The sequence below is a fragment of the Paroedura picta genome, chromosome 10 (assembly GCF_049243985.1).
Source record: "Paroedura picta isolate Pp20150507F chromosome 10, Ppicta_v3.0, whole genome shotgun sequence".
Classification (NCBI taxonomy): Eukaryota; Metazoa; Chordata; class Lepidosauria; order Squamata; family Gekkonidae; genus Paroedura; species Paroedura picta.
The window spans coordinates 73,478,412-73,501,756 of NC_135378.1; the positions used below are offsets into that span (position 1 = coordinate 73,478,412).

Sequence of the window (23,345 nt, forward strand, 5' to 3'; positions counted from 1 at the left end):
GGGCAGCACTGTAATTTCACTCCAGCAATTTTCCTCACATGTGAGCTCCTGCCTAACAATTTTGAATAGTATAAGAAATTATCAAAATGTTCCAATTTCTAAAAAGAATACTCAAATGTCTCCGTTTCAAAGTCTGACAATTTTGGAGCAACAAGACTCATACATTCTTCCTAAGAAGTTTCTCTGACAGCACACAAAGAAAGAACCAGAAGTGTGCTTAATGGTTTTCATGCATTGAGGGCTCTCACAGGCACTCGGCACTTGCTTGGTTATGCAAATGTTCTAGCCAGGACAGAACACCCATCAAAGGCCCATCATAAATCCTGGCAGGCACCTTTACTCTGTAACCTTGCTTGATCCATTGTTGTGTGGACCATCTGTGTAGACATTTTCCTTTAAATAAATGTCTTATTTTGAATGCTGAATTCTCTCTAACCACCATAAGTCCCACTCAAAGGCATTACTAAGAGGGCACCAGGGAAAGGGAGGCGGTGGGACAATAGGCTCCTAGATCCCCAGGTGTGCTTAGGTATGATAAGCCTTGTGAAGGCTAACTGAAGCAAAAGCAGATTCAGGTGCTATGGGGAGCCTGTAAACAACAATGCAAATGGAGTACTAACAATGCAGGCCATCTTTGTCAGAAATATTCTAAGCAAACAATTGGTGGAAAGCAACAGTGTTTCACTGAAACTAGACTTTTCCCATTCAAAGAGGCTATGCACCTATTTTGTATGGGGAAAAACATAGTTTCAAAGAGACTCTGGACAAGCACAGAGGCCCAGGGGACTGTGGCTGCTTCACTTGGTACTGCATTTAAAATATTATTTATTATTAAATTATTATTATTATTAAATTTCTAGAGCACCCTCCGGCTCAGGGTGGTCGCACACCCTTATGTTTCAAAAATCCTGAAAGGGTTCACTCTCATTTCCTGCATAGTCTACTTTCAAACAGACCAAGGCATAGCTCAATGGGAAGAAATTATTTACAGATACTGAAGTGAACAAATTCTCCTTGAACGTACTCTGAAGGTTGTTTTTACAGTGATTAATTTAATTTCGCAACAGCTCTTTTAAAAATCAAATCTAAACTCTGACAATTTAATTTGCCAAGGATGAAACAAAAGCATTATCCAGTAGGACGTCTTCCACCACTACCCACAGTACTTGTCAAGAGTCCAAGAATGTAAGTGGCCACCCTGCAACCAACTTTCTGTATATCCTCCCACTTCAGTATGGAATTCATTACTTCAGAACATGAAGAAGGGGCTGGTTGGCTTGGTTACTGTTTCATATAGTGTTGGTTCATAGACCTATCACCCACAGTGCAAGTGCCCCTTAAGACTTTGACGCTTTCCAGTATGGTCAAAGCCAAACAGAAATCAGTTGGAAGCACTGGCTGAATGAACAATGTGCACAATGTTTTGGCAGCAGAATTCAATGTGCTGCTCCAACTAGATGTGATGTGATGTGAGAAACCTGTAAATCTCCTAAAATATATCTGCCCTCCAAAACCACATGCATAACATGGAAGATATTTTAAACCTGTAAGAATTATTTAATTTAATTTTGAATGGTGATTTCAGAGGGCAGCCATGCTTGTCTGTGGTTGAAGAGATCAGAGCACCATAGAGGCCAACAAGATTATGGGGGTACAAACGTTTGAGCATCAATGCTCACTTCATTGGACACCAAAGCAAATAAGGAAGGCTTAGTTAGAAGCATACAAACAGCTTCCAACTTTTGGCCAATCAAATATGGCCATCATTTCAACCTTCAGAAACCTCAATGCTCAATACGGAAGAGGGGGGCAAAAACACTTCTTCTCACATTCACAAATCTGGATGAGACTAGAGCATTCACCTTATAAATTTAACTGCCAAGCCAAGGTCTGCTATACAGCAGGTTCCATTCTTCTTCACCAGAATATTTTTACTTTTGAGGTCCCGGTGGGCAATAGCTGGCTTCCCCTGAGTGCTGAAAATCTCAGTGTGCAAGTGGCACAGTCCGCTGACCGACGAATATGCCAGCTTCAGCATAGCTTTTGTGTCTAAGGTAGTGGATTTCAAATAGTCATACAGGGATCCATTTTCATGGTAATCTGTGATCAGATACAGCTGAGTCCAAGACCCTGTACCTTTAATGTCAGCAGCAATAAACCCTAGAGGGAAGACGGAGGGGGAAAAAGCATTACGTAACTACAGAAGTCACAAATTCAATTTCTTATATAATTACAGAAGTCACGAATTCAATTTCTTACATATTCCAAAATAAGTTGAGTCATGCGCCATAAAGAAACATTAAAAATATTCATCCAATAAGGCTTACTTACCTAGAAATGTCGGGAGAGGCCATGGGTCAGTGGTGGAGCATCTGCTTGCCATGCAGAATGGTTGAATCCCTGGCATCTCCTGGCAGTGGGTGATATGAAACACTTCTGCCTGGGAGCCTGGCAAGCTGCTGCCAGTCTGAATGGACACTATTGACTTAGATGGACTAAGCCTCTGTGGGTTTCATCTGTGGGTGTTCATGAGTGGAGGAATGAACCAACTGATCGCCCATGACTATGTCAAAAACTACCCTACATGGCCTTCCTATTAAGTACATGGGCTCTCTTAACAATCAAAAAAATATGCTGTTTTGTGGCACAGAGTACTAGCAATAGTTTGCACTGGGGCACTCATTATACTAGCAAATGAAGCGCCTCATACTTGGCCAGGCCACCATTCTATTAAAGTCAGTCTGGTCTAATTGGCTCTCCAGGATCCCACTGGATCCTCTGAACTGAGACAGTAGGGGTGCAAGCAAGCAGGTGAATATACCACTGACCAACAGAATGTCCAGGAAGATTAAAATGTTCTCCCACTAATCTTGGGAGTGTTGAACAGAATACAACCTGACGTCTTTTTCTAGTAGTTCTTTTTTCCCCAAATCATTTTCAATTGTTAACATTAGTGTATAGTTCACTGAAACTATTGAAACAAATGATTTCATTGTTTTCTTTATTAAGTTATCAAAGTTCAAAAGTTCTCCTTGTATCACCCACGTACGTATAATGGAAACCAGTGATAAGGGACTTTTCTTAAGGAACGGCACGCACCTAAAATGTTTTCATGCCTCATCAGGACGGTTTGGTAGATCTCTGTCTCTCGAAACCAACTGGCTTCCTCTGTGGTGAAGAACACTTTGACGGCCACCTTCTCCCCACGCCACTTCCCCATCCAGACCTCGCCATAGCGACCTTTGCCAATCTGCTTCACCATCTGGATCTGCTTCGCGATAGTCCTTTGCACCTGTCGCATGCAAAACAATGTGCTCACATTAAATGCCACCAATGTCAAACAGGCCTCAGTGCCTAATGTCCCATGGCAAATGTGCCTGACAAACTAAAAGGTAATATCGCCTTTTACCAGGTGTTGGCAGCTGGGGTGGGATGAAGAAGAAGAGTTGGTTCTTATATGCCGCTTTTCCCTACTTGAAGGAGGCTCAAAGCAGCTTACAGTCGCCTTCCCATTCCTCCCCCCACAACAGACACCCTGTGGGGTGGGTGAGGCTGAGAGAGCCCTGATATCTCTGCTCGGTCAGAACAGTTTTATCAGTGCCGTGGCGAGCCCAAGGTCACCCAGCTGGCTGCATGTGGGGGAGCGCAGAATCGAACCTGGCATGCCAGATTAGAGGTCCGCACTCCTAACCACTACACCAAACTGGCTCTCACCAAACTGGATGGGGTAGAGATAATTTTATGTAGTTTTATTGCACCATGCCTTGGTTAAACAGACAGACAGACAGACAGACTGCAGCATCAAAAGTCAGCTGAAGTGAGCAGTTCTGTGAGATCTTTCCTACACGTATGTACACATGTATAAGTGCCATACTAATCACAGTGAATATTCTTGAAGCCTCACTGTGTACCCACCCACCACCATCACACTCCATAACTCTATCCAGTGATTTCAGCCAATTTAATTATTAGACTGAGAAAAAAAATCCCCATGAAATATTCCACAGAATATCTTTGAGATGTCAAGCAATACCATGACCAATCACAGCTGACGACTGATCACAGTTCCGGTGCTTTCAAACTATATTCCTTGAGGTTCATCTGATGCTCTGACACTTCGCACTGAGATAGTTTCATGGGTAGCCATGTTGGTGATCAGTAGAAGAGCTAGATTCAAGTGCAGTAGTACCTCATCTGACAAAAGGAGCATTGACTCTCAAAAGCTTATATCCCCCCCGCCCCCTACCACATTTTCTAGGCATCTAAGATAAGAAGCTACTGGAATCGAATCCGCTTCGTTTAACTGAGAGAATGATGGAAGAAGCCAGTCAGGAGATGGCTTACTCTGTAATGACCAGTCTTGTCCTCAGTGTGGAGCTGCAGGAGTGTATCAGGGAGTTTTTTGAATGCAATTCCTTTCCTGTGGTATGCACAGCTATGACAGAGATGTGTAGCCAGGCCCTGCAGAAGCTACGAGGACCCTTAAGAATGATGTCCAGAACCCTTTGCAGTGCAAAGGAAACCAACAGAAACAGTTTTGGAGCAATCAAAATAATGCAGACTAGATCCTCTAAGCCTAGGAAACACAAAAGACTCAATCACTGAGTTTATGGGCGAATGTCAGTGTATATCTTTCAGGACAGCTGCAATGGGTTTTAGTGCCACAAACGGAGGGAACCAAGTGAACCTTGATTCAGTTGAGTAGCCCCCTTGGTCTGAAGCAGCAGCTCAAAGTTTTGAGTCTAGTGGTACCTTCAAGCTCAACAAAGCTTTATGTATAAGCTTTCGTGTGCATGCACATGACTCAAGGTGAATCTTGTGACATGCCAGAAGCTTAACACCTTGCTTGTTGCTGTAGCCTCTGCTTGGCAAGCAGAGGTCCCAGGCTCAATCCCTGGCATCACCAGCTAAAAGGACCAGGTGTCAGGTGATACGAAAGACCTCTGCCCGAGACCCTGGAGAGGTCTGAGTGGTCAATACAGACCTGTGTGGACTCTGACAAAATGCAAGAGAGATGAGAGAAAGAAAAAGCTATGAGGCTGTTTTCCTGCATTACCTTATTGCTTATAGAATCATAGAATCATAGAGTAGGAAGGGGCCAATACAGGCCATCTAGTCCAACCCCCTGCTCAACGCAGGATCAGCCCAAAGCATCCTAAAGCATCCAAGAAAAGTGTGTATCCAACCTTTGCTTGAAGACTGCCAGTGAGGGGGCGCTCACCACCTCCTTAGGCAGCCTATTCCACTGCTGAACTACTCTGACTGTTATCCAGTAAAACCTTCAGGGGCTGACAATTAAGGCAAATTCCCAAGTCTGTAGATCTGTCCTTTTCAATGAAAAAGTACTGCAGATTTAGCCACTCTCGGTTCCCCCCAGCTATTCCACTTGATCCAAGGGGCTAGGTTACGTATCATGTGTTTGTTTAAAAGTCAGTTACCATGATACCGTGTATCAAAGCAGGGGTAGTCAACCTGTGGTCCTACAGATCTTCATGGACTACAATTCCCATGAGCTCCTGCCAGCAAACGCTGGCAGGGGCTCATGGGAATTGTAGTCCATGGACATCTGGAGGACCACAGGTTGACTACCCCTGTACTAAAGCAACCTTCCACTGGCAACACTGAAATGAACGCTGTTTCCTTTTTGTGAAATTGCATTGGTCTGGAAGCGGTGCTTAGTTCTTGTGTTTATCACCTCTGAGTTTCTCCTTGCTTACCAGCAGAGGGAGCCCGGATCCACTTCCTGAGCTCTGCGATTGTTCAATGAGGTCTTTCAAGGATTCTCCGGGTGGAATAAAAGTCTCGTCTTGCTCCAGTCCGATGCTGTAGCGAGGCCGTCTCTCTTGCCTTTTATACCTACCGTTGTACGGGAAAACAAACACATATGACTCGACCCCTGGGTGGTCACAGACACGGACACATAAAACCTACTACCTCTGTCTGCTTAATTGCCTCGTTGTGCTGTTTTAGGCTTTTTCAAGCTTGGAGTTTTGCATTTCTTTTCAGCAGAGAAAGTAGCAATGCACTACTTCCAATTCTGTGAATGCGTTTCCCGTTCTACTGACTCCAACTAGACGCGCATTAGCAGTGGAATTAAAAGCGACCCACGGAAGCCGATCCGATTCAGTCCCTCATGGGGCCGTGCTTAAGAGTGCCGGACTTGAAATCTGAAAGAACCTGGTTCAAGTCCCACCCATGCTACAGCAGCTCACTGGGTGGCCTTGGGCCAATCACTCTGTCCCAGCCTCACCGAACCCAAAAGATTTGAGGACAGAGTGAGTAAGAACGGTAAGTCACTTTGGGCCCTGGTTAAAGCAAAAAGCCAGATATAGTTATCTAAATAAATAACTCACAAAATGAAGGTTAACAGTTGCATGTGTTACATGCCCCTTATCGTGTAATTTATCACTTTACAATGCCACGTGCTTCACAAGAGGCCAAACCAGAGCACGCCTGAGCTAAATTGGGTCAGTTCTTTTGTAGCATAACTATGCTTATTTTACTGCGTTTTTTTTTCTTCAGAGAAAGAGGGAAGGAGGGCACAAGGAAAATAAAACATGTGTTTGGGGAGGGGGAGATACAAAGAGTCAAAAGGAGAGAAAGAGAGATAAGAAAGATGGAAATGCACTGCATGAAAACCTGAAAGTGGTTCTTGTGGGCTGCCTTGGGGATTTAAGACAGTTCTCAAGTTTGAAAATGGTAGGGCTACATTTCTAGACTGCTTTGTTTCAGGCATGGTCTGTCTGTCTTTGTATTTCCAAGAACTGGTCTGCTATGGCTATAGGGGCCAAATGCACTTCATGGGGAACAGCAGGTGGCAAGAGCCAGTCTCCAGGGGCTGAATTCAGCCAAGCTGACCAGCTGATACAGCAGTGGCAGCAGCCCTCCTTTCCCCTTGTAGAAGTCCTCCGCCTGCCATGTGTCACCATGAGCAGCCCCTGCCTGTTCGCCTCCAAACAGCACTTCCCAGCAACTGCCTGTCAAGCCATCCAGAGGGATGGCCATGAGAGGGTGATGTTGGCTGTCAGAAGTACCAGCGGCAAATGCAGTAATCCCAGCACCCCCCCCTCCACCTTGCTTAACAACAGGCATTGAAGAGGGATGATCAATGGCCAAGGCCAGTTCCAGATTTGCGAGGGGGGGAGCTCCTCTCCTCAGCTTATCACCATACACCACTTCTCATGCCTCCCTCCCCATCCACTGACCTGTGCATCGGTCCCCCATCCCTCTCTAGCCCCCGCAACACCTGCACTCCCTGATGCTTCCACCTCCACATGCCCCCCATGCTGGATGTTATTCCCATATAGAAGCATAGATGGCAGACTGCTTGCAAGCAAGCTGGTGGATAGCAGCAGAAGCATGTGTGGATCGGTGACAGTGGTCTCCACCACAAGCCCTGGGCCCCAGCAGCTGTCCCACCTCAGGCTTATTGACATGAGTCCTGACCATAGCTATCCTGATGAAGGAAACAAAAGATGAGCCCTGGATTTAGTGGCAACAGCACTGTGAACTAGGGGATGGGCTCCAGAAATCATTGTGCCAAAGCCCCCTCTCTAGAATCTGTGGTATAAACTTTACAGTTTACCTGCTCATAGGGTCGATCAAATATACCAGTGGTCCCCAACCTGCGGTCCGTGGCCCGGTGCCGGGCCGCGAAGGCCAGGGCGCCGGGCCGCGGTTCCCTCTCCCCACCCCCCGCAGTAAAAAACTTCCCAGGCCGCAAGCTTGCGGCCCGGGAAGCTTCTTACTGCGTGAGGGGGGAGAGGGAATAAGGGCCATGCCGCGCATCGCGCATGCGTGGCCCAGTTGCACATGTGCGATTTCAGCCATGCAGCGCGCATGTGTGCATGCGCGGCCCGGCCGCGCATGCGCAATGCACAGGCGCGGCCACGCGTGCGCGCTGTGCAGGCGTGGCCGTCGCCCTGCCGGTCCCCAGCCCAAAAAAGGTTGGGGACCACTGAAATATACAATGACAGGAAGAGGCAGACAATGGAAAAGTCACAAGCTCATGGAACCTACCTGAAGTAGCAGAACAGGATGATAAGGAAGAGAAGTATACTACAGACAGTCATCGAAATCAGCAAGACCTTGTGGTGGACGTTTCCCTCTGCAAAATCTCAAATGAAAAGGGGGGCGCTTTAAGAAGTTGACAGTGGCTGTATTTATCTCAGTTATTACAAACGTTGGCATCTTACTTTTCCATCTATTTGCAGCTGCTTATGATTGTGATTAAAAATCATAAAAGTGATGGACGGACAATACAAATCCCATCGGCATGCAGTGAAACAAAGCAAAATCAAGGTCTGAGTAGCCACTCTGCCATGGAAGCTTGCTGGGTGACCAATCACAACCTCCTCATTCTAGGCCGCTTGCATACTCTTGGCATGTGGCTAAAATGGATGGCAAACCATGGATGTCACTAACTGAAGTTCAAGTCCCAAATGCTTCCCTAAGACCGTTTATGCACTGGAGGTTTCATGCTGAGTTACAGGCTAGAGTTTTAATCGTGGCAGGTGGCCCCACCTCTTCCTGCACTCACACAGGGGAGCATTTGGCCTGGTGCACTTCATCTGCCCCCTATTTGTGCTTCTGCACGAGAACTGGGGCAGTAAAGTGCCCAGTGCATAAACGGTCTAAGACAGACTTTTATTTCTCCCAGAAGGTGGCATATCATCCAGTGAAGCCGGAATTGCTATAAGAGCACAACAGAATTCCGAGAAGAAAAATTGTGTGTTTATGTCAAGGGGGGGTGGAAGGAGATTTACGGAGAGAGAAGCACTGCTTGGATATATGCAGGTTCTGGGATAAGTAGGGTCTTGAAAGTCAAAGCTGGCAAGATTGTTTTTAAGACTGTACGGTTTTAAGGTTCTGACATTATGCTTTAAGTGAAATTATTGATATATGGTATTTTTATGGGAATACGTTATATGGATTTAGAATGTTGGAAACCGCTCCGAACCAGCATGCCGGGCAGGGCGGGGTATAAATCAAAATATAAATTTTAAAAAACAGCAGTTTCTGTTGAGCCCACAAGACAACTGGGAAAACAACCAACAATCATATTGGATGTATGTGATGGTGTCGCCTTGAATGCTCAAAGGCCAGCTACAGTCCCAGCTGGAGTCTTCTAACCATCTCCACGGGAAACCCCATGTAAAGTGCACTGCTGACATGAGTTCTAGCGATTAAATAGATGACAGTGCATAGACCAGAGGTAGTCAAACTGCGGCCCTCCAGATGTCCATGAACTACAATTCCCAGGAACTCCTGGGAACTCCTGGGAATTGTAGTCCATGGATATCTGGAGGGCCGCAGTTTGACTACCCCTGGCATAGACTATAGTCTTTAAGGTGCAGCTGATCGAAGGCACTATTCTCATTGCTTGCTAGGAGGACTTTTTTTTTTTTGGGGGGGGGGGTGTTTGCATACTAATGCCCTGTTGAAAATGAAAGAATAATTGACCTTTGCCCAAAGTTCTAATAGACCATTTTCTCTGTGTGAGACCCCCTCAAATCAGATCTAGGCACCAGCCTGTCAAAGCTTCATGCACATTAACTCAGCTGGCTTCTAGACATTACCCTGTCTGCAACTTGTTAACTGGGTAGGGAGATTATCTAGCAATAAATCCTTGGAAGTCCATAAACAGAGAACCGATGTGGGGTTAGTCTGACAGACTAGGATCTCAGAGGACCAGTCTGCCATGAGAACTTGCTGAAAGACAGTTGGCCATTCATACACTCTCGACCTAACCTACTTCACACGGCTGTTTTGAGGATAAATCGGAGGAGAGGGTATAAGTCTTTGAGAGTCAAAGTTTCCTTTGTCGGATTCTCAGTTCACTGAGTGGGAAACCAACCTCTATCGAACCACAAACCTACGCTCTAACTGTTTCAAATAAGAAGAATCAATTGCAGCCTGACCGTCTTAGGCCCTAACCTAGAAGACATAAAGGCCCATAAGCAATGAGAACTCTAGCCTTATCGATCCCTCCTGGAATAGAGCTATTGCATTTCAGGTTTACCAGAGCAATGCGACAGGGAGCTCCCTAGGGGACTCTAAGCTTTCCACTCTGCAGCTTTATTTCCAAGTTCTATTTCCTTTGCTATTTGGCCACTAAACAACATTTCCTCCCGGTTGGCTCCCCACGTGAGGGACTAGCGAACAATGTATCACCTGATTGCATCAGGTCCAACACTGTAACCTAACGTTACCTGCTAAAGGTGCATTAATGGTGTAAACATCTGAGACACCACCGTAGCTTTTCCAAATCCGTTTTGAAAGAAGACACTGGCGCACTGTTCCCAGTTGGGAAAACAGGACTGCGTGGTATTCTCACAAGGGCAGCAGATTTGTACCTGAACTATCACTCCAAGCGAGCGGTCGGGAAACTGAGAATCCACCAGGGAGAATACTCATCCCTGTGAAGGAAGCGGCTGCTACTGGGGACAAAGGAGATGGGCACAAAATGCTCCGCGCTGTGATTAATCGGAGACACGCTCTTGCAAGCAAGAGACGTTCAGTAAATGCAGTTTGCGATAGACTGAGACATATTACAAGTATGTACTTCCAAAAGGATAATGGCAATTATTGTGAGGCAATGGTTTTGTGCTCAGCTCCAGTTCCATAGTATTATTTATTTTATTTATTTATACTTAGATTTCTGTCCCGCTGTTCCTAGTTGGGTTCACAGTGGTTTACAATAATAAAAATATAAAACGCAATAAAAACCCCGTCATTCCCTTAATTACATACTATTACTGCTAAAAGGCTGCAGGCGAAAAACCACGAGCTGCTCAACTCCTCGTCCAGCCAGGGGACCAATTTCCTTGTTGGCTTATTAGACTTACTAGAGGGAGTAAGGAGCCAGATCAATCAGTAAACAATAACACAATAACAGGATGGACATGGGGGGATCCCAGCTCGAATCCCATAGGGCTCAGATTGGGGTTTCCTCTTTTATAAAATATATATTCTGAAACAAGACTGCTCCAATCCCATACCCTATGGAAAGTGCCATTGAGTTGCAGCCAATTTAAGGTGGCCCCATAGGGTATTCGAGGCCAATAGAGGAACAGAAGTGGTTTGCCATTGCCTATTTCTACACAGAATTCCCCCATCCAATTACTAAGGTTGACTCTACTTTGCCCCCAAGACTGGGCCAGCTTGGGCCATCTCATGTATACACAGAGGAATTAGGTTCCAAGATGGCAATATTTGTGAGAAGCTAGTACCTTTCAGCCCAGAATTAGTTATGCATCATTAAAAACATGTGAAGAGACCAAGATATATATTTGTTGGCACACATGAGGTTATAAAGTGATGACTATCTTTCACCTAAAAAAAATCCCAGCCTAATAGTATTTGTCAGAAAACCCTCCTACCCCACTGTGCCCCACTGAAATGAGAGAGGAACAAGAGTTGCTCTGCTCTTTGGTGCTCCCATTCATTTATCTCAGTTGATGAGCCAGTTTTCTGTTTTCATGGCCCTTTCTTACATGGCCACTTTCTTCTTCTTGGCATCGACCACGGGTTACTGGGGGTATTTGAGAATTTCCTGCATTGTGCAGGGGGTTGGACTAGACAACCCTAGAAGACTCTTCAAGCTCAAAGTTTCTGTGTTTTATGCTACTACCTTGCGCAGTCTTGTGTATTATGCCCATCGCTGATATGCCAGTATGGAGTAATTGGAGTGATAGCTTCAATGGCTGATGGGGGCAGAGTTAGACATGCCCAAGAGCCACCACAGACATCAATCATTTAATAGAAGGTTCAAGTCTAATAATTTCTGAAGCCTTTTGTGGACAGCACCCTCTCTCGTCATCTTCATCCCCATTATTACACTTTCATTTGTGCTTCTATCCATTCTAAGCAAGGCTGAGGAAATCTGTGACATGCTTGAAAAGGAAATCCCAAGACTGAGGACAGAGGGTGGCCCTTGGGGAGAATCAATCTCACCGATACTGTATGAACAGCAACATTCAACGTTGTCCAACAACTGGCAGGCAAATATTCAGCTTTTAGGAACGGACAACAGCAGCAATGTAATCTCATGGACGGGGTCATCACTGCCTTCAGTAATGGGCAAATGCAAGGAAGAACTTTGCCCAAATTCCTCTAATAGTCTACCTAGAACTATTATTTTTGAATGAATTCATAGTCCTTTATAATGTGTCAATTTGTTTCCTTGCACACTTCACTGCTTTAGGATGCTTAGGGCTGATCCTGCGTTGAGCACGGAGTTGGACTAGATGGCCTGTATGGCCTCTTCCAACTCTATGGTTCTATGATTCTATAAGCAGAAAGGCTTATCCTGGATGCTTTAGGCTGTTCCTGCATTGAGCAGGGGGTTGGACTAGATGGCCTGCATGGCCCCTTCCAACTCTATGATTCGAATATTATTTCATTGTGTGTACTGTATACACTCACATACACACACACACACACACACACATATACACACACACATTGTTGTTGTTAGTTGTGAAGTCATGTCCGACCCATCGTGACCCCATGGACAATGATCCTCCAGGCCTTCCTGTCCTCTACCATTCCCCGGAGTCCATTTAAGCTTGCACCTACTGCTTCAGTGACTCCATCCAGCCACCTCATTCTCTGTCGTCCCCTTCTTCTTTTGCCCTCAATCGCTCCCAGCATTAGGCTCTTCTCCAGGGAGTCCTTCCTTCTCGGGGGGGGGGGTCAGTTCCCCCTTCTTTGAAGTCAGCATTTCAAAGGGGAATTTCCATCCAAGCTCTCCATCCCCTGTGAAATTCTGAACAGGCTTCAGTCAAAAATGTAGGCGCAACATTACGGGCACCCTCTTCTCCCCCCTTCGCCAGTTCTAATATTCAGGTTTACTGCATGAACAACCTGGCATCTATGGCTTGCCCACACATCAAACTCTGTCCTTTCTCCAACCACTGCTCCCCAGCTCATTCAATAATCACATATACAGGCGGGGAGCCAGACATGGTGGCACCAACACTTCGGCTTATAAGAGTGTTAAATCAGTAAAGACAGAGTCTGCCTCTCATCTGCCTGGAGTCTGCCTTTTCATTGGGATTTTCAGTAATATTTTTCATTGTTTAAAATGGCAATGTTATATTGGGATCTGATTATTTTCCCTTGCTTCCTTAATAAGCAGACGGTCCTTCCCTGCACAGGAGCTTCTTGTTCTCATCAGGGTTCATTTGACTCATTTAGCGGGGAGTCCGTTCAGGGCATTTTTTTCTCTTCTTCTTTGACAACTTTAATGCCTCCCGTCCACTCCTCTCCAGCCTGGTTAGCTTCCGGCTTCTCGTTCTGATATGTTTGTGCAGCAGACACAACCCTTTTCATTCCTTTCATATTTAGAAAAACGACCCTCTCCCATCCCTAGCAAATTCTATGCATGGAAAAACACTTCAGAGAACAATACCCTTGCTTTTCCTGACATCACCTCTGTCCTTGGGTTAATTTGTAGTTCAGCAACCTCTGACCCGCAACTGGAAGGCTTTCCTAGAACCCGTTTTTCCCTTGAGATGTGACCCCGGTCATAAAACCCCTGAATCAGAAGCAAAGTCTGCTACTCAGGGTTTGTTTTTTTTAATGGTGAGCAGAAGGCAGTTTGGCATGGAGATGGAAGGAAAAAAACGGGTGAGGATGAGAATTTCATTCTTTATTTCTGGATTAGTGCTGTCATCTGAAATCCGTTTGGCCGATAATGAGCATCAATTTACCCAAAGATAAGCCAAACTACTCATTGGCCACAGTGCCAAAAAAACCCTTTCCTTTTTAGCAGTTTTCCAGCCATCCTTGCAAAATTGCCTATTAAAAATAATTACGTTGGCTACATTTTCTATCAGTGACACCCCTGAAATAAGCCTAGAAATCTGACTAGCTAATTTAGTGGCATCAGCCCACTGACTGCCGAGTGTACTTGTATGACTTGTCAAGGGGGAAATGATGCTAGAGACAAAACAGTGGTACCCAACTGGATTTCAAAAATAAAAAAGGAACATTCAATTCCCCCCCCCCGAGAAAATTAATCTACCTCTTCTAAATTTGCTAGATTTTTAATTACTAAAATTAGCCTACAATATTCATTCCAATTCGGATTTAATCCACTAACCCAGGGGTAGTCAACCTGTGGTCCTCCAGATGTTCATGGACTGCAATTCCCATGAGCCCCTGCCAGCATTTGCTGGCAGGGGCTCATGGGAATTGCAGTCCATGAACATCTGGAGGACCACAGGTTGACTACCCCTGCACTAACCCATCAGCACACTAAAGTTTTTTTTTAAGTATATGTTTTGAAGAGACATGCACTGATAATTTCATTTTGGAAGCTCAAACTATCCAAAGTTAAACTGACTTCTTAGAGATGAGCTTAAATAAGCAAAAGATGTACACACAGTGTTTTTTCTTGTTGTCTTTTGGGGTTTTCTTACAAATAGAAAAAAACATGCAGATTGGAAAACAAGATTGCCCCTTTTGTTACCTCGGTTTTTTAGGGGTGGCAGAGTAGGGTGAAGATCTTTGTTACAGAAATCTTGATCTGTGCAGCATTCAATTAATCTTCGGGGGTGAGACACCGGAGTGTCCTGCAACAGATTTTATAAGAAACAGGTTTTATAAGAAACTTTGTCCTAAACAGGGTTGAGCTACAAATATGCCCAAAAAATTAACAAACGGTAATAAAGCAAAAAAAAAAAAATCTCAAAATGCTAAAAGCTTTCCAGATCTGGCCATTGTGTGACTATTTATGGATTAGTATCCATCAAAAAGATAGATTCAGTTATATTGTAAGCTGACTTAAGTTCCACAAGCGGGAAAGGTGACTGATAAATGATTTCAATAAATAAAATTAAATCCAACCCGCTTTTTCTCTAGTGAAAAAAGGGAGAATAAAGGATGGGGTCCCCCATGACCTCCCCCACAGAAGCTATAGTATATCATGATTGAATGTGAGCTTTAGTAAGATGGAGGATTGGGCAATATTGAGCAAAAATGCTTGCTGGCCACAACCCATACTCTAAAATTCACAATACTATAATATGATCACTTCATTAATTCAAAAGAGAGAGAGAGAGAGAGAGAGAGAGAGAGAGAGAGAGAGAGAGAGAGAGAGAGAGAGAGAGAGAGATTGAGATTTAATTCCTCAGTTGTTGGGTCCCTCACTTACATAATTAACTTTTCACAGCAAATGTTAAACATTAAGATTCTGATAACATCATAACTATGAATCACTGCCAGCATATCATACAGGTTAACACTCATGGCAACTATTATTCTGGACCACTGATCCTCAAATACAACTGTAAAGATGCTTGCTGGTTTATGTTGAATGGCTACCAAATAAGGACTCCAAAGATCTTCAAAGCATGACCCCATGTGCTAGTCTCTTTACATGTGGAAAAGCTTTCAGCAAGTAAGAAGAAAAGAGCACGCCACCCTTCCTGATTATACTCCAGTGAAATAAAAACACACAGAGGCCAGATCAAGTTCAGAAAACATTCTTACCCGACACTGGAAGTCCGAGCCCTCTAGCCCTAGACAGCCTGAGGTAAGAGTCTGCCCTCCAGAGTCCTCATCTTCTATCATGGCAAAACAATAGCCATCCGTTCTGAATAGGAGAGAAACACTTATTTAGGCAGCAGTTCCCATAAGGCAGTCGTAAGTGTACTTCATAGATTATCCTGCACTAAAGGATGGAAAGATTTTTCAAAGGCTCCCGAAACACAACTCATCAGTACTTTATTCACTCTACTTCTCTATTATATCTTCACAACAATTCTGTAAGGTAGCTTAGGGTGACAGTGTGTCTAAGGTCACCCCACAAACTGCCACAGAAGAGTAGGGATCTGAGGAGTTAAAAGGGGAGAATTATCAATGTTGCAGTAAAGGAAAAAAATGGAAGAAGAGGAAGAGGAAGAGGAGGAAGAAGCAGCAGCAGCAGCAGCAGGCTTATAGTTGCCTTCCCTTTCCTCTCCCCACAACAGACACCCTGTGAGGGAGGTGAGGCTGAGAGACCCCCTCCGTCAGAACAGCTTTATTAGTTCTGTGGTGAGCCCAAGGTCACCCAGCTGGCTGAATGTGGGGGAGCTAGGAATCAAACCTGGTTCGCCAGATTAGAAGTCCATGCTCCTAACCACTACGCCAAGCTGGCTCTCTGGAACAACTCAGCCAAGACCCTTGTTTACACAAAGGCCAATCAAAAAAGGCATGATCTGGGGAATGTAGTTTTATGTTTCTCTATTTATTTATAAGGTAAGTGGCAGTAGAATAAGTAGAATAAGTACAAAACACAGAGTTTCTCTGTTGTTTTAAGTCCCCCCGCTAGCACTTTTTTGCTAGATCTTACCTCCATTAACAGAATTGAGTTGGCTTTTAAAACAATGGAGCACAGCAAGGTAATCTGGGGGAAGGGAAGGGATGAGATGAGGTACCTCTTACCCACAGAGCCCATATTTGCTAAAAACCCATTCTGTGTTTTCGGGAATCAAGAATATCCATGTTCATCAAATGCAAAAGCCTCAATTTGCACCAGAGCTCTATGGGGAAGGAAGAGATATTTCAACCCATCAGCTTACCCCACCTTTGCTAATCAAAGCCAGCATCCCTGCTCTTATTTAGCCTTTCAACAGGAAAAAGCTGTGTCCTTTAGAAACACATTTCTTTGCCCTTTAAAATTCTAACAAAGCTGAAAGCCAATTTTTGATCAATAAAACCCAAGTTGAAGGGTTACCTCCCCCTCTCTTCCATGCATGATACTCATGCATACCAAGGATGCTGGAGCTTAAAAAAATGGTGCTGCAGGAGCCTAAATTTGTTTTTTTAAATAAAAGAATGGTGATATCTGATGATCATGCCATCTGATATTACCCTTAGACATGTGAATGTGACAGAGGATAAATACATATGACTGGATTCCCCAAATCTAAACAAACCTTACCCAAACAAATGCAAAGACAGCCCAGTGAATCATTTGCGCAGACTCCCCTAAAATGTATCCTAAACAGGTTAGTTATAATTTGATACTTTTGAAACATAGGCTATTTATATAGTCCAGAAAAGCAGGCATTTCCTAATTACTTGTACTGTACTTTAATACCACATATGTGGGTAATTCAAGTAAGACAATTGTCCTTCTGGGTACCAATGGTAATGACTTCATTGCTCAAGTTCGGGAAATAAATTATAGGGAGGCCTGCCAAGAAAAGACTAAAAGACATCCATTAAGCCAATATATTATATTAGTTTATATTTTACGTATTTGCATGGTGTCTCTGATGCAGAGAAACAAACAAGGATAATTGAGGAAGACAGCAACCAAACATTGGAGAGCAATTAAGGTTTCAGTGGGTTTTTTATTTTTAAAGGGATGATCAATTAATGTAGATGCCTGACAATCACCTCCTCATAGAGAAAGCACAGAACTTTTATGCCATAAGGATAAAGACCAAACTAGGCAGGCCCTTTCTCCCTTGTCAGAGTCATCTCTTAGTAGCAAGGAACAATTGGAACCAGCATCAGCATCCTGTACTTCAATACTATACCATAATTTGGGGTGTGTTATATGTCCACCAAGAAAGATCCATGGAAATCACCTGAAAAAATGTAGCCTGAAATAGAATTGCTGACAGACTGTGAAGTAAAAGATTTTGTTTTAATTAAAGATTACTTAGACCAAGGAAGTGAGTTTAACAAAGATCTTCTTAAAATGTGTGTGTGTGTGTGTGTGTGTGGTGCATGCCAGCTTGGCGTAGTGGCTAGGAGCGCGGACTTCTAATCTAGTGAGCTGAGTTTGATTTCCCACTCCCCCACAAGCAACCAGCTGGGTGACCTTGGACTCGCCACAGCACTGATAAAGCTGTTCTGACCGAGCAGTAATACCAGGGCTCTCTCAGCCTCGCCTACCTCACAGGGTGTCTGTTGTGGGGAGTGGAAAGGGAAGGCAATTGTAAACTGCTTTGAGACCCCTTCAGGTAAAGAAAAGCAGCATATAAAAACCAGGTCTTCTGCGTAATCATATGGATGCAGTCTTTGAATTTAAATATTCTTATGCCAGAAACTGAAAACAGGCTTGTTGCATTTACACTGTATATTAAAGGCAATGGGTTGGATCCAGATGAAAATTCCCACAACATGAACTGTCTTGCTTCTGCCTTCCCATTGCAGTCTACTAATTTCTACAAAACGTGCTCTGAGGGACACAGGAGCCTAAGGAACATCATGAAGGAGTCTGGTACAAGGAAACAAGGGGAAATTGGCAATTTAGTCCAAATCCAAGGAGTAGATTAGACCTAGTCCAAGAGTTCCTGGGGGAAAGACATAATGTACTTCTGGATATGTTCTTACATCTGTGATTTTTGTAGAGACTGGTAGATTCTGGCATGTTCTTCCTCCTTGCAATCAGAAGGAACTGGTATAATTACAAAGAGGCATGCTCCGTCCAATGTTTGGATTAGATAATTTTTTAAATATTTAATACAGTGAAGGCTGTATCATGTGTTAAAAATTAGAAGTATGCAGTACTGTGATATAATGTTGCAATATATCAGTCAAGATATGATGAAAATAATTCGACAGAGATTTTGAAAAAAAAAAGTCTTTTCCAAAAACCGATCTACGCACTGGCATCCATCCTAGAAACAAGTGTATGCACACCAGATAGTCTCAGCTGTGAAGCTTGTTTCCTTTTGTGCTAGCAGCTTTCTTTCTACAAGGTCAATGATTTCCAGTGAGTCTTTCACAAACAGGTGTTTATGCAAGAGGAAGATCATTCCATGGCAGAGTCAATCTGGTATGTAGCATACCTGTTGACAGGATCCAAGCCTATAGAACTAACACATAAAGCTTACCTGAGCGTTCATATTAAGAAAGGTAGACTTAGACTGGTATTTCAGATTCAGATTCGCAAAGCCCTAAAACTGGGAATTTCTCAAGCCAGAAATGTATGACCTGAATATTGTATCAGATAATAAAATCTCATTGTAATGTAAAGTTTGTTTGGGATTAGGGCTAAACTTTCTAAACTGAATACTCATACAGATTTATGTAACACAATGTACATTTACTGGAAGGTAGGGTCAGTCCAAACAAAGTCAGTGTAAGCACTACCCAGCTAAAACTATTTTTCGGCTGTATGGGCAAGCTAGGTTACTTTGACATCTACACAAACTATAAATTTGCAAGAAATCACACTGAGTCAAAGGCCAGCTGCTCTCTGAAATAACCATATCTGCTGGATTGGTTATCCTCTGCCTGACATACCCTAGATGTGAACAGAACAGAGAGGGAAATTTTGCTTTCTCAGACAGACTCTGAGTAATATTTTACAATCTGTCTTTGCCAAAGGAAGGGGGAGGGGCAATTAATGCTCTAATTAAGCCAGAAGGCCCAATCCTTCAGCTATTATTATTATTATTATTATTATTATTATTATTATTATTATTATTATTATTATTATTATTATTATTTCAATTTATTTCCCGCCACTCCCAGATGGCTCGTGGCGGGTTACAGTGTCTAAAACCCCATTAAAACTCCCATTAAAAGACTTTAAAACGTCACAACATGGTGGCACAATAATAAGATCCCCTTCCTAAAAAAGGGGGGGTGGAGGAGGAGGTCAACGATGTTCAAGAAGAAGCCCGGGGGAGAGCAGTAGATGTACCATCTTTAGATGCACATTTCTTTAGATGCACTGATAGGAGTGAGGGGCAATATTTACTATGAAGGACAGCCTCTCCAGAGAATCTGGGGCTCTTCCGTTTCTCTTATCTCATTAGAATAAGTCTCTACAGATGATTATGGGAAGGAACAAAGAAGGAAGTAACAAAAGAGAATGGAGGATGCTGGAACCAGAACGTCAGTGGCCTCCCCACCTTCCACAATTTCCCTGCTACATGTCTAAAAGCTCATTTTCTGGATCAAAGTAAAATACTCCTTTGCAAGACAGTAAACTCATTACTAATATGTGACTTGATCATTAAAAAAAAGACAGTACAGCACAAAACAAAGAAAAAAGATCTTATGTTAGAGAAAAATGACATAGGGAAAAATTATTCAAATTTGATAGTAGTTTGCTGGACTGAGGGAAGGGTGTGGTAAAGGAACACATATCTTCATTATTCCATGGGGGCCAATACACTAGCCCACCATCTCTTTGCTAACTTGAAGTTAAAGCTTTCTTGTGATACAAAATGAGGCTGTACTCAGTATTCCTCAACCACTGGTTTTCATCCATTCTATGCTCAAAGTTTTGACATCCGAACAAGAAGTTAAAGAAGTTTTTTTAAAGGGATATAACTATTCAAGATGAGCCTCTTGTGGCGCAGAGTGGTAAGGCAGCCGTCTGAAAGCTCTGCCCATGAGGCTGGGAGTTCAATCCCAGCAGCCGGCTCAAGGTTGACTCAGCCTTCCATCCTTCTGAGGTCGGTAAAATGAGTACCCAGCTTGCTGGGGGGTAAACGGTAATGACTGGGGAAGGCACTGGCAAACCACCCCGTATTGAGTTTGCCATGAAAATGCTGGCGGGCGTCACTCCAAGGGTCAGACATGACTCGGTGTTTGCACAGGGGATACCTTTACCTTTAACTATTCAAGGGAGCTGACATGTCTGGCTCATTTCAAAACCTTAAAACATAGTCATACAGCCATTGCCAGGTGATTATGTATGTAAAAGGGAAGTATAACTGTGGCCAATAGTCTACGGCAAACAATGAACTTCCATAGGCAATAATGACACAAGCTGGATTTGCACACATTGAGCACTTAAAAAAAAAAGACTCCAAGTATCTTTTGAAAACATCAAAGCTTTCTTATAGTGAGATGTCCCTAAAGGACTAGCAAACAAATGTCTGTTTGGAACTTCCCAGGTGCAGGGCATATTCACAGAGAGGGTTAAAGTTTCAAAAGGCTGAGGGTTAACATAACCTTTACAAGGTTTAGGGAGTGCTTTCAAAAGCTTTCACCTCTCCTGGAGAAAGGTCCCTGTTAATCAATCAGTCCTCTAAACACCTGTGCACTCAGCCGCCACCTCCTTCAGGTACACTGACAGTATTTACATATCCTTTGTGCTGATGTAAGGTAACAAGGAAACCCAACACCCCAGCCCTGAAAAGCTACCAGAGGCCATGGGATTCCAACTGAGCCCAAAACACACACATGAAATGAATCACCTCATCCCTCTTCTGAAATCCTATGTGCAAAGCAACTATTTGGGGGACCAAATTACTAGCCAGCCGCCTTGTGGCATTTGGAAAAAAGCCAGCTGTATTATGTAACCAGGTAAATATTTGCAGTTGGGTAAACTTCAATGTTTGTACTCTTCGGAGTATTCCTCATCCCCAGTATGAAATAACACAAAAGGAATGGCTAACCTTACTGCCTTATCTTGGGTGAGAACTGGCAACTGCTTAGAGATTTAGAAATGACAGGGAATATTTTCTTATTAGGTGTTAAAATATCATCAGCTGTTCAAACGAAAGAGGCATCCTAAATTTATTTGAACATAACACTGAACTGGGGGGTCAGGACACAGTGAATTCGGCAAGAACAAATATGTAGTGAAAAGAATACCCACAAGGAAGAGGAAGACAGCTCTACAAGCTGAAATTTAAATTCTCGGACCACAATATGCTCTGTAAATTGTTTGTTTGTTTTTGTCTTGACTCCAGCTGTAGATCCTTGCTTTATTGGTATTTTTTTTAATGGACTGATAGCATGAGATAGTAGTAGAGAAAGATTTAGAAAAGGGAGAATAAATGAAACAAAAGAAAGAACTGCTAACCTTTAAAGCTATTCCAAATCCTCACTTAAGTCTGTATATTCATGTATATCACAGGCAAACAGCAGGCCTTTACAGCTTAGACATTTAGAATAAGGAAATTCTTTTATTAGGCCACACTAAAAGTCACCTAGAAATGAGAAGATTTTGAAGTTCATCAAACCTTTTTGTCTGACCGAACATTAAGTAAAGTAGGGCACAGAAAAGTTGGATGACAAAAATGGCAAGTCTGAAAAATTCTTGTTTGTAAATCTGAAACGATCTTAGGTTGAATTTTGGATTAGGTTTACCAGTTGCCCTCCCCTGGTGGGCAAGCTCCTGTTCCCACCCTCAAGCTCAACAAATGGAGCAGCAGGAGAAAAATGGGTGTGGCAGGAATGGCACGGACATCATCTGTAATTAATGTCACAATACCTGAGATGCTCTAGGAATTTCCCATTCTCTATGGTTTTATCATGGAGATGAGGGGTTCTCCTAGACAGTCGCATGTGGTATGTGTATGTGACATTTCTTCTGGATAATCACACAATACTCTACCTCATCAAGCCTGGCAACTCTATCTTTGGTGCTAGCTTGGACTGTTTTTGTGCCAAGCATTACCTTTGTTAATTGAATGTATGAAGCTGTCTTATACTGAATCAGACCATTGGTCCATCACACTCAAAGAGCTCTTCAGGGTCTCAGGCAAGGTGTTTCACATCACTTTCTACCTGATCCTTTTAAACTGGAGATGCTGGGGACTGAACCTGGGGCTTCCTGCACACAAAGCAGATATCTTTCAGCCAATCCCCATTAAATGCCATTAACAGTACCATTCTAGGCAGAGTTGCATCCTTCTGTGTCCACTGAAGTTAAATGGCAAAGAATGCTGTAACTCTGCTTCACATAACACTGTGAGCCTACCAGTTCCATAGGTCTTTTCTCCTTGCCAATGAACTCTGGATTCCATTTTGTTTTGATTTTGCAAAATATCTAGTCTTTTACTAGAACCAAGGAAAAATCACAAAAGCATTACCATTTGAGTTCTCCCCCAATGAACCAACACAGCTATCTACAATGTATGTTAACCCACTCCACTCATTTAAATGTAAAGGTAACCCCTGTGCAAGCACCGAGTCATGACTGACCCTTGGGGTGACGCCCTCCAGCGTTTTCATGGCAGACTCAATACGGGGTGGTTTGCCAGTGCCTTCCCCAGTCATTACCGTTTACCCCCCAGCAAGCTGGGTACTCATTTTACTGACCTCGGAAGGATGGAAGGCTGAGTCAACCTTGAGCCGGCTGCTGGGATTGAACTCCCAGCCTCATGGGCAGAGCTTCAGACAGCATGTCGGCTGCCTTACCACCCTGTGCCACAACAGTCATTTATGAATCACAAAATGTACTTTTTGTTCAAGGGTAAAAAGGAACAGTCTCGTGGGATCCTTAAAATTCAGTTCAGAAGTACAGAGAGAAGCGTAGTTGTGTGCATTCCTGATGTGTGGAATGTTACTCCTACAATGACCTCAGGAACTCCCTGGAATACTATGTAAACTTCCAAGGGGTGGGGTATGCATGAATTGTATGTACGGCTTGC

At 43.6% G+C, this 23,345-nt stretch overlaps 1 protein-coding gene across 7 annotated transcripts in view; it reads right to left on the bottom strand.

The window, feature by feature from the left end:
* BMPR1B (bone morphogenetic protein receptor type 1B) overlaps positions 1-23,345 on the bottom strand; it is a 247,951-nt gene that overhangs the window by 12,829 nt on the left and 211,777 nt on the right. For all 7 annotated transcript variants that reach the window (XR_013224919.1, XM_077300844.1, XM_077300845.1 and 4 more), the window contains 6 exons: positions 15,499-15,601; positions 14,477-14,579; positions 8,020-8,116; positions 5,718-5,856; positions 3,100-3,292; positions 1,863-2,160 (listed from right to left, as the gene is read on the bottom strand). Coding sequence is in view for 6 of the 7 variants with exons in the window: in XM_077300844.1 (XP_077156959.1) it covers positions 1,863-2,160; positions 3,100-3,292; positions 5,718-5,856; positions 8,020-8,116; positions 14,477-14,579; positions 15,499-15,601 (933 nt within the window). In the remaining variant the exon portion in view is untranslated. The remainder of the gene's footprint in view (positions 1-1,862; positions 2,161-3,099; positions 3,293-5,717; positions 5,857-8,019; positions 8,117-14,476; positions 14,580-15,498; positions 15,602-23,345) is intronic.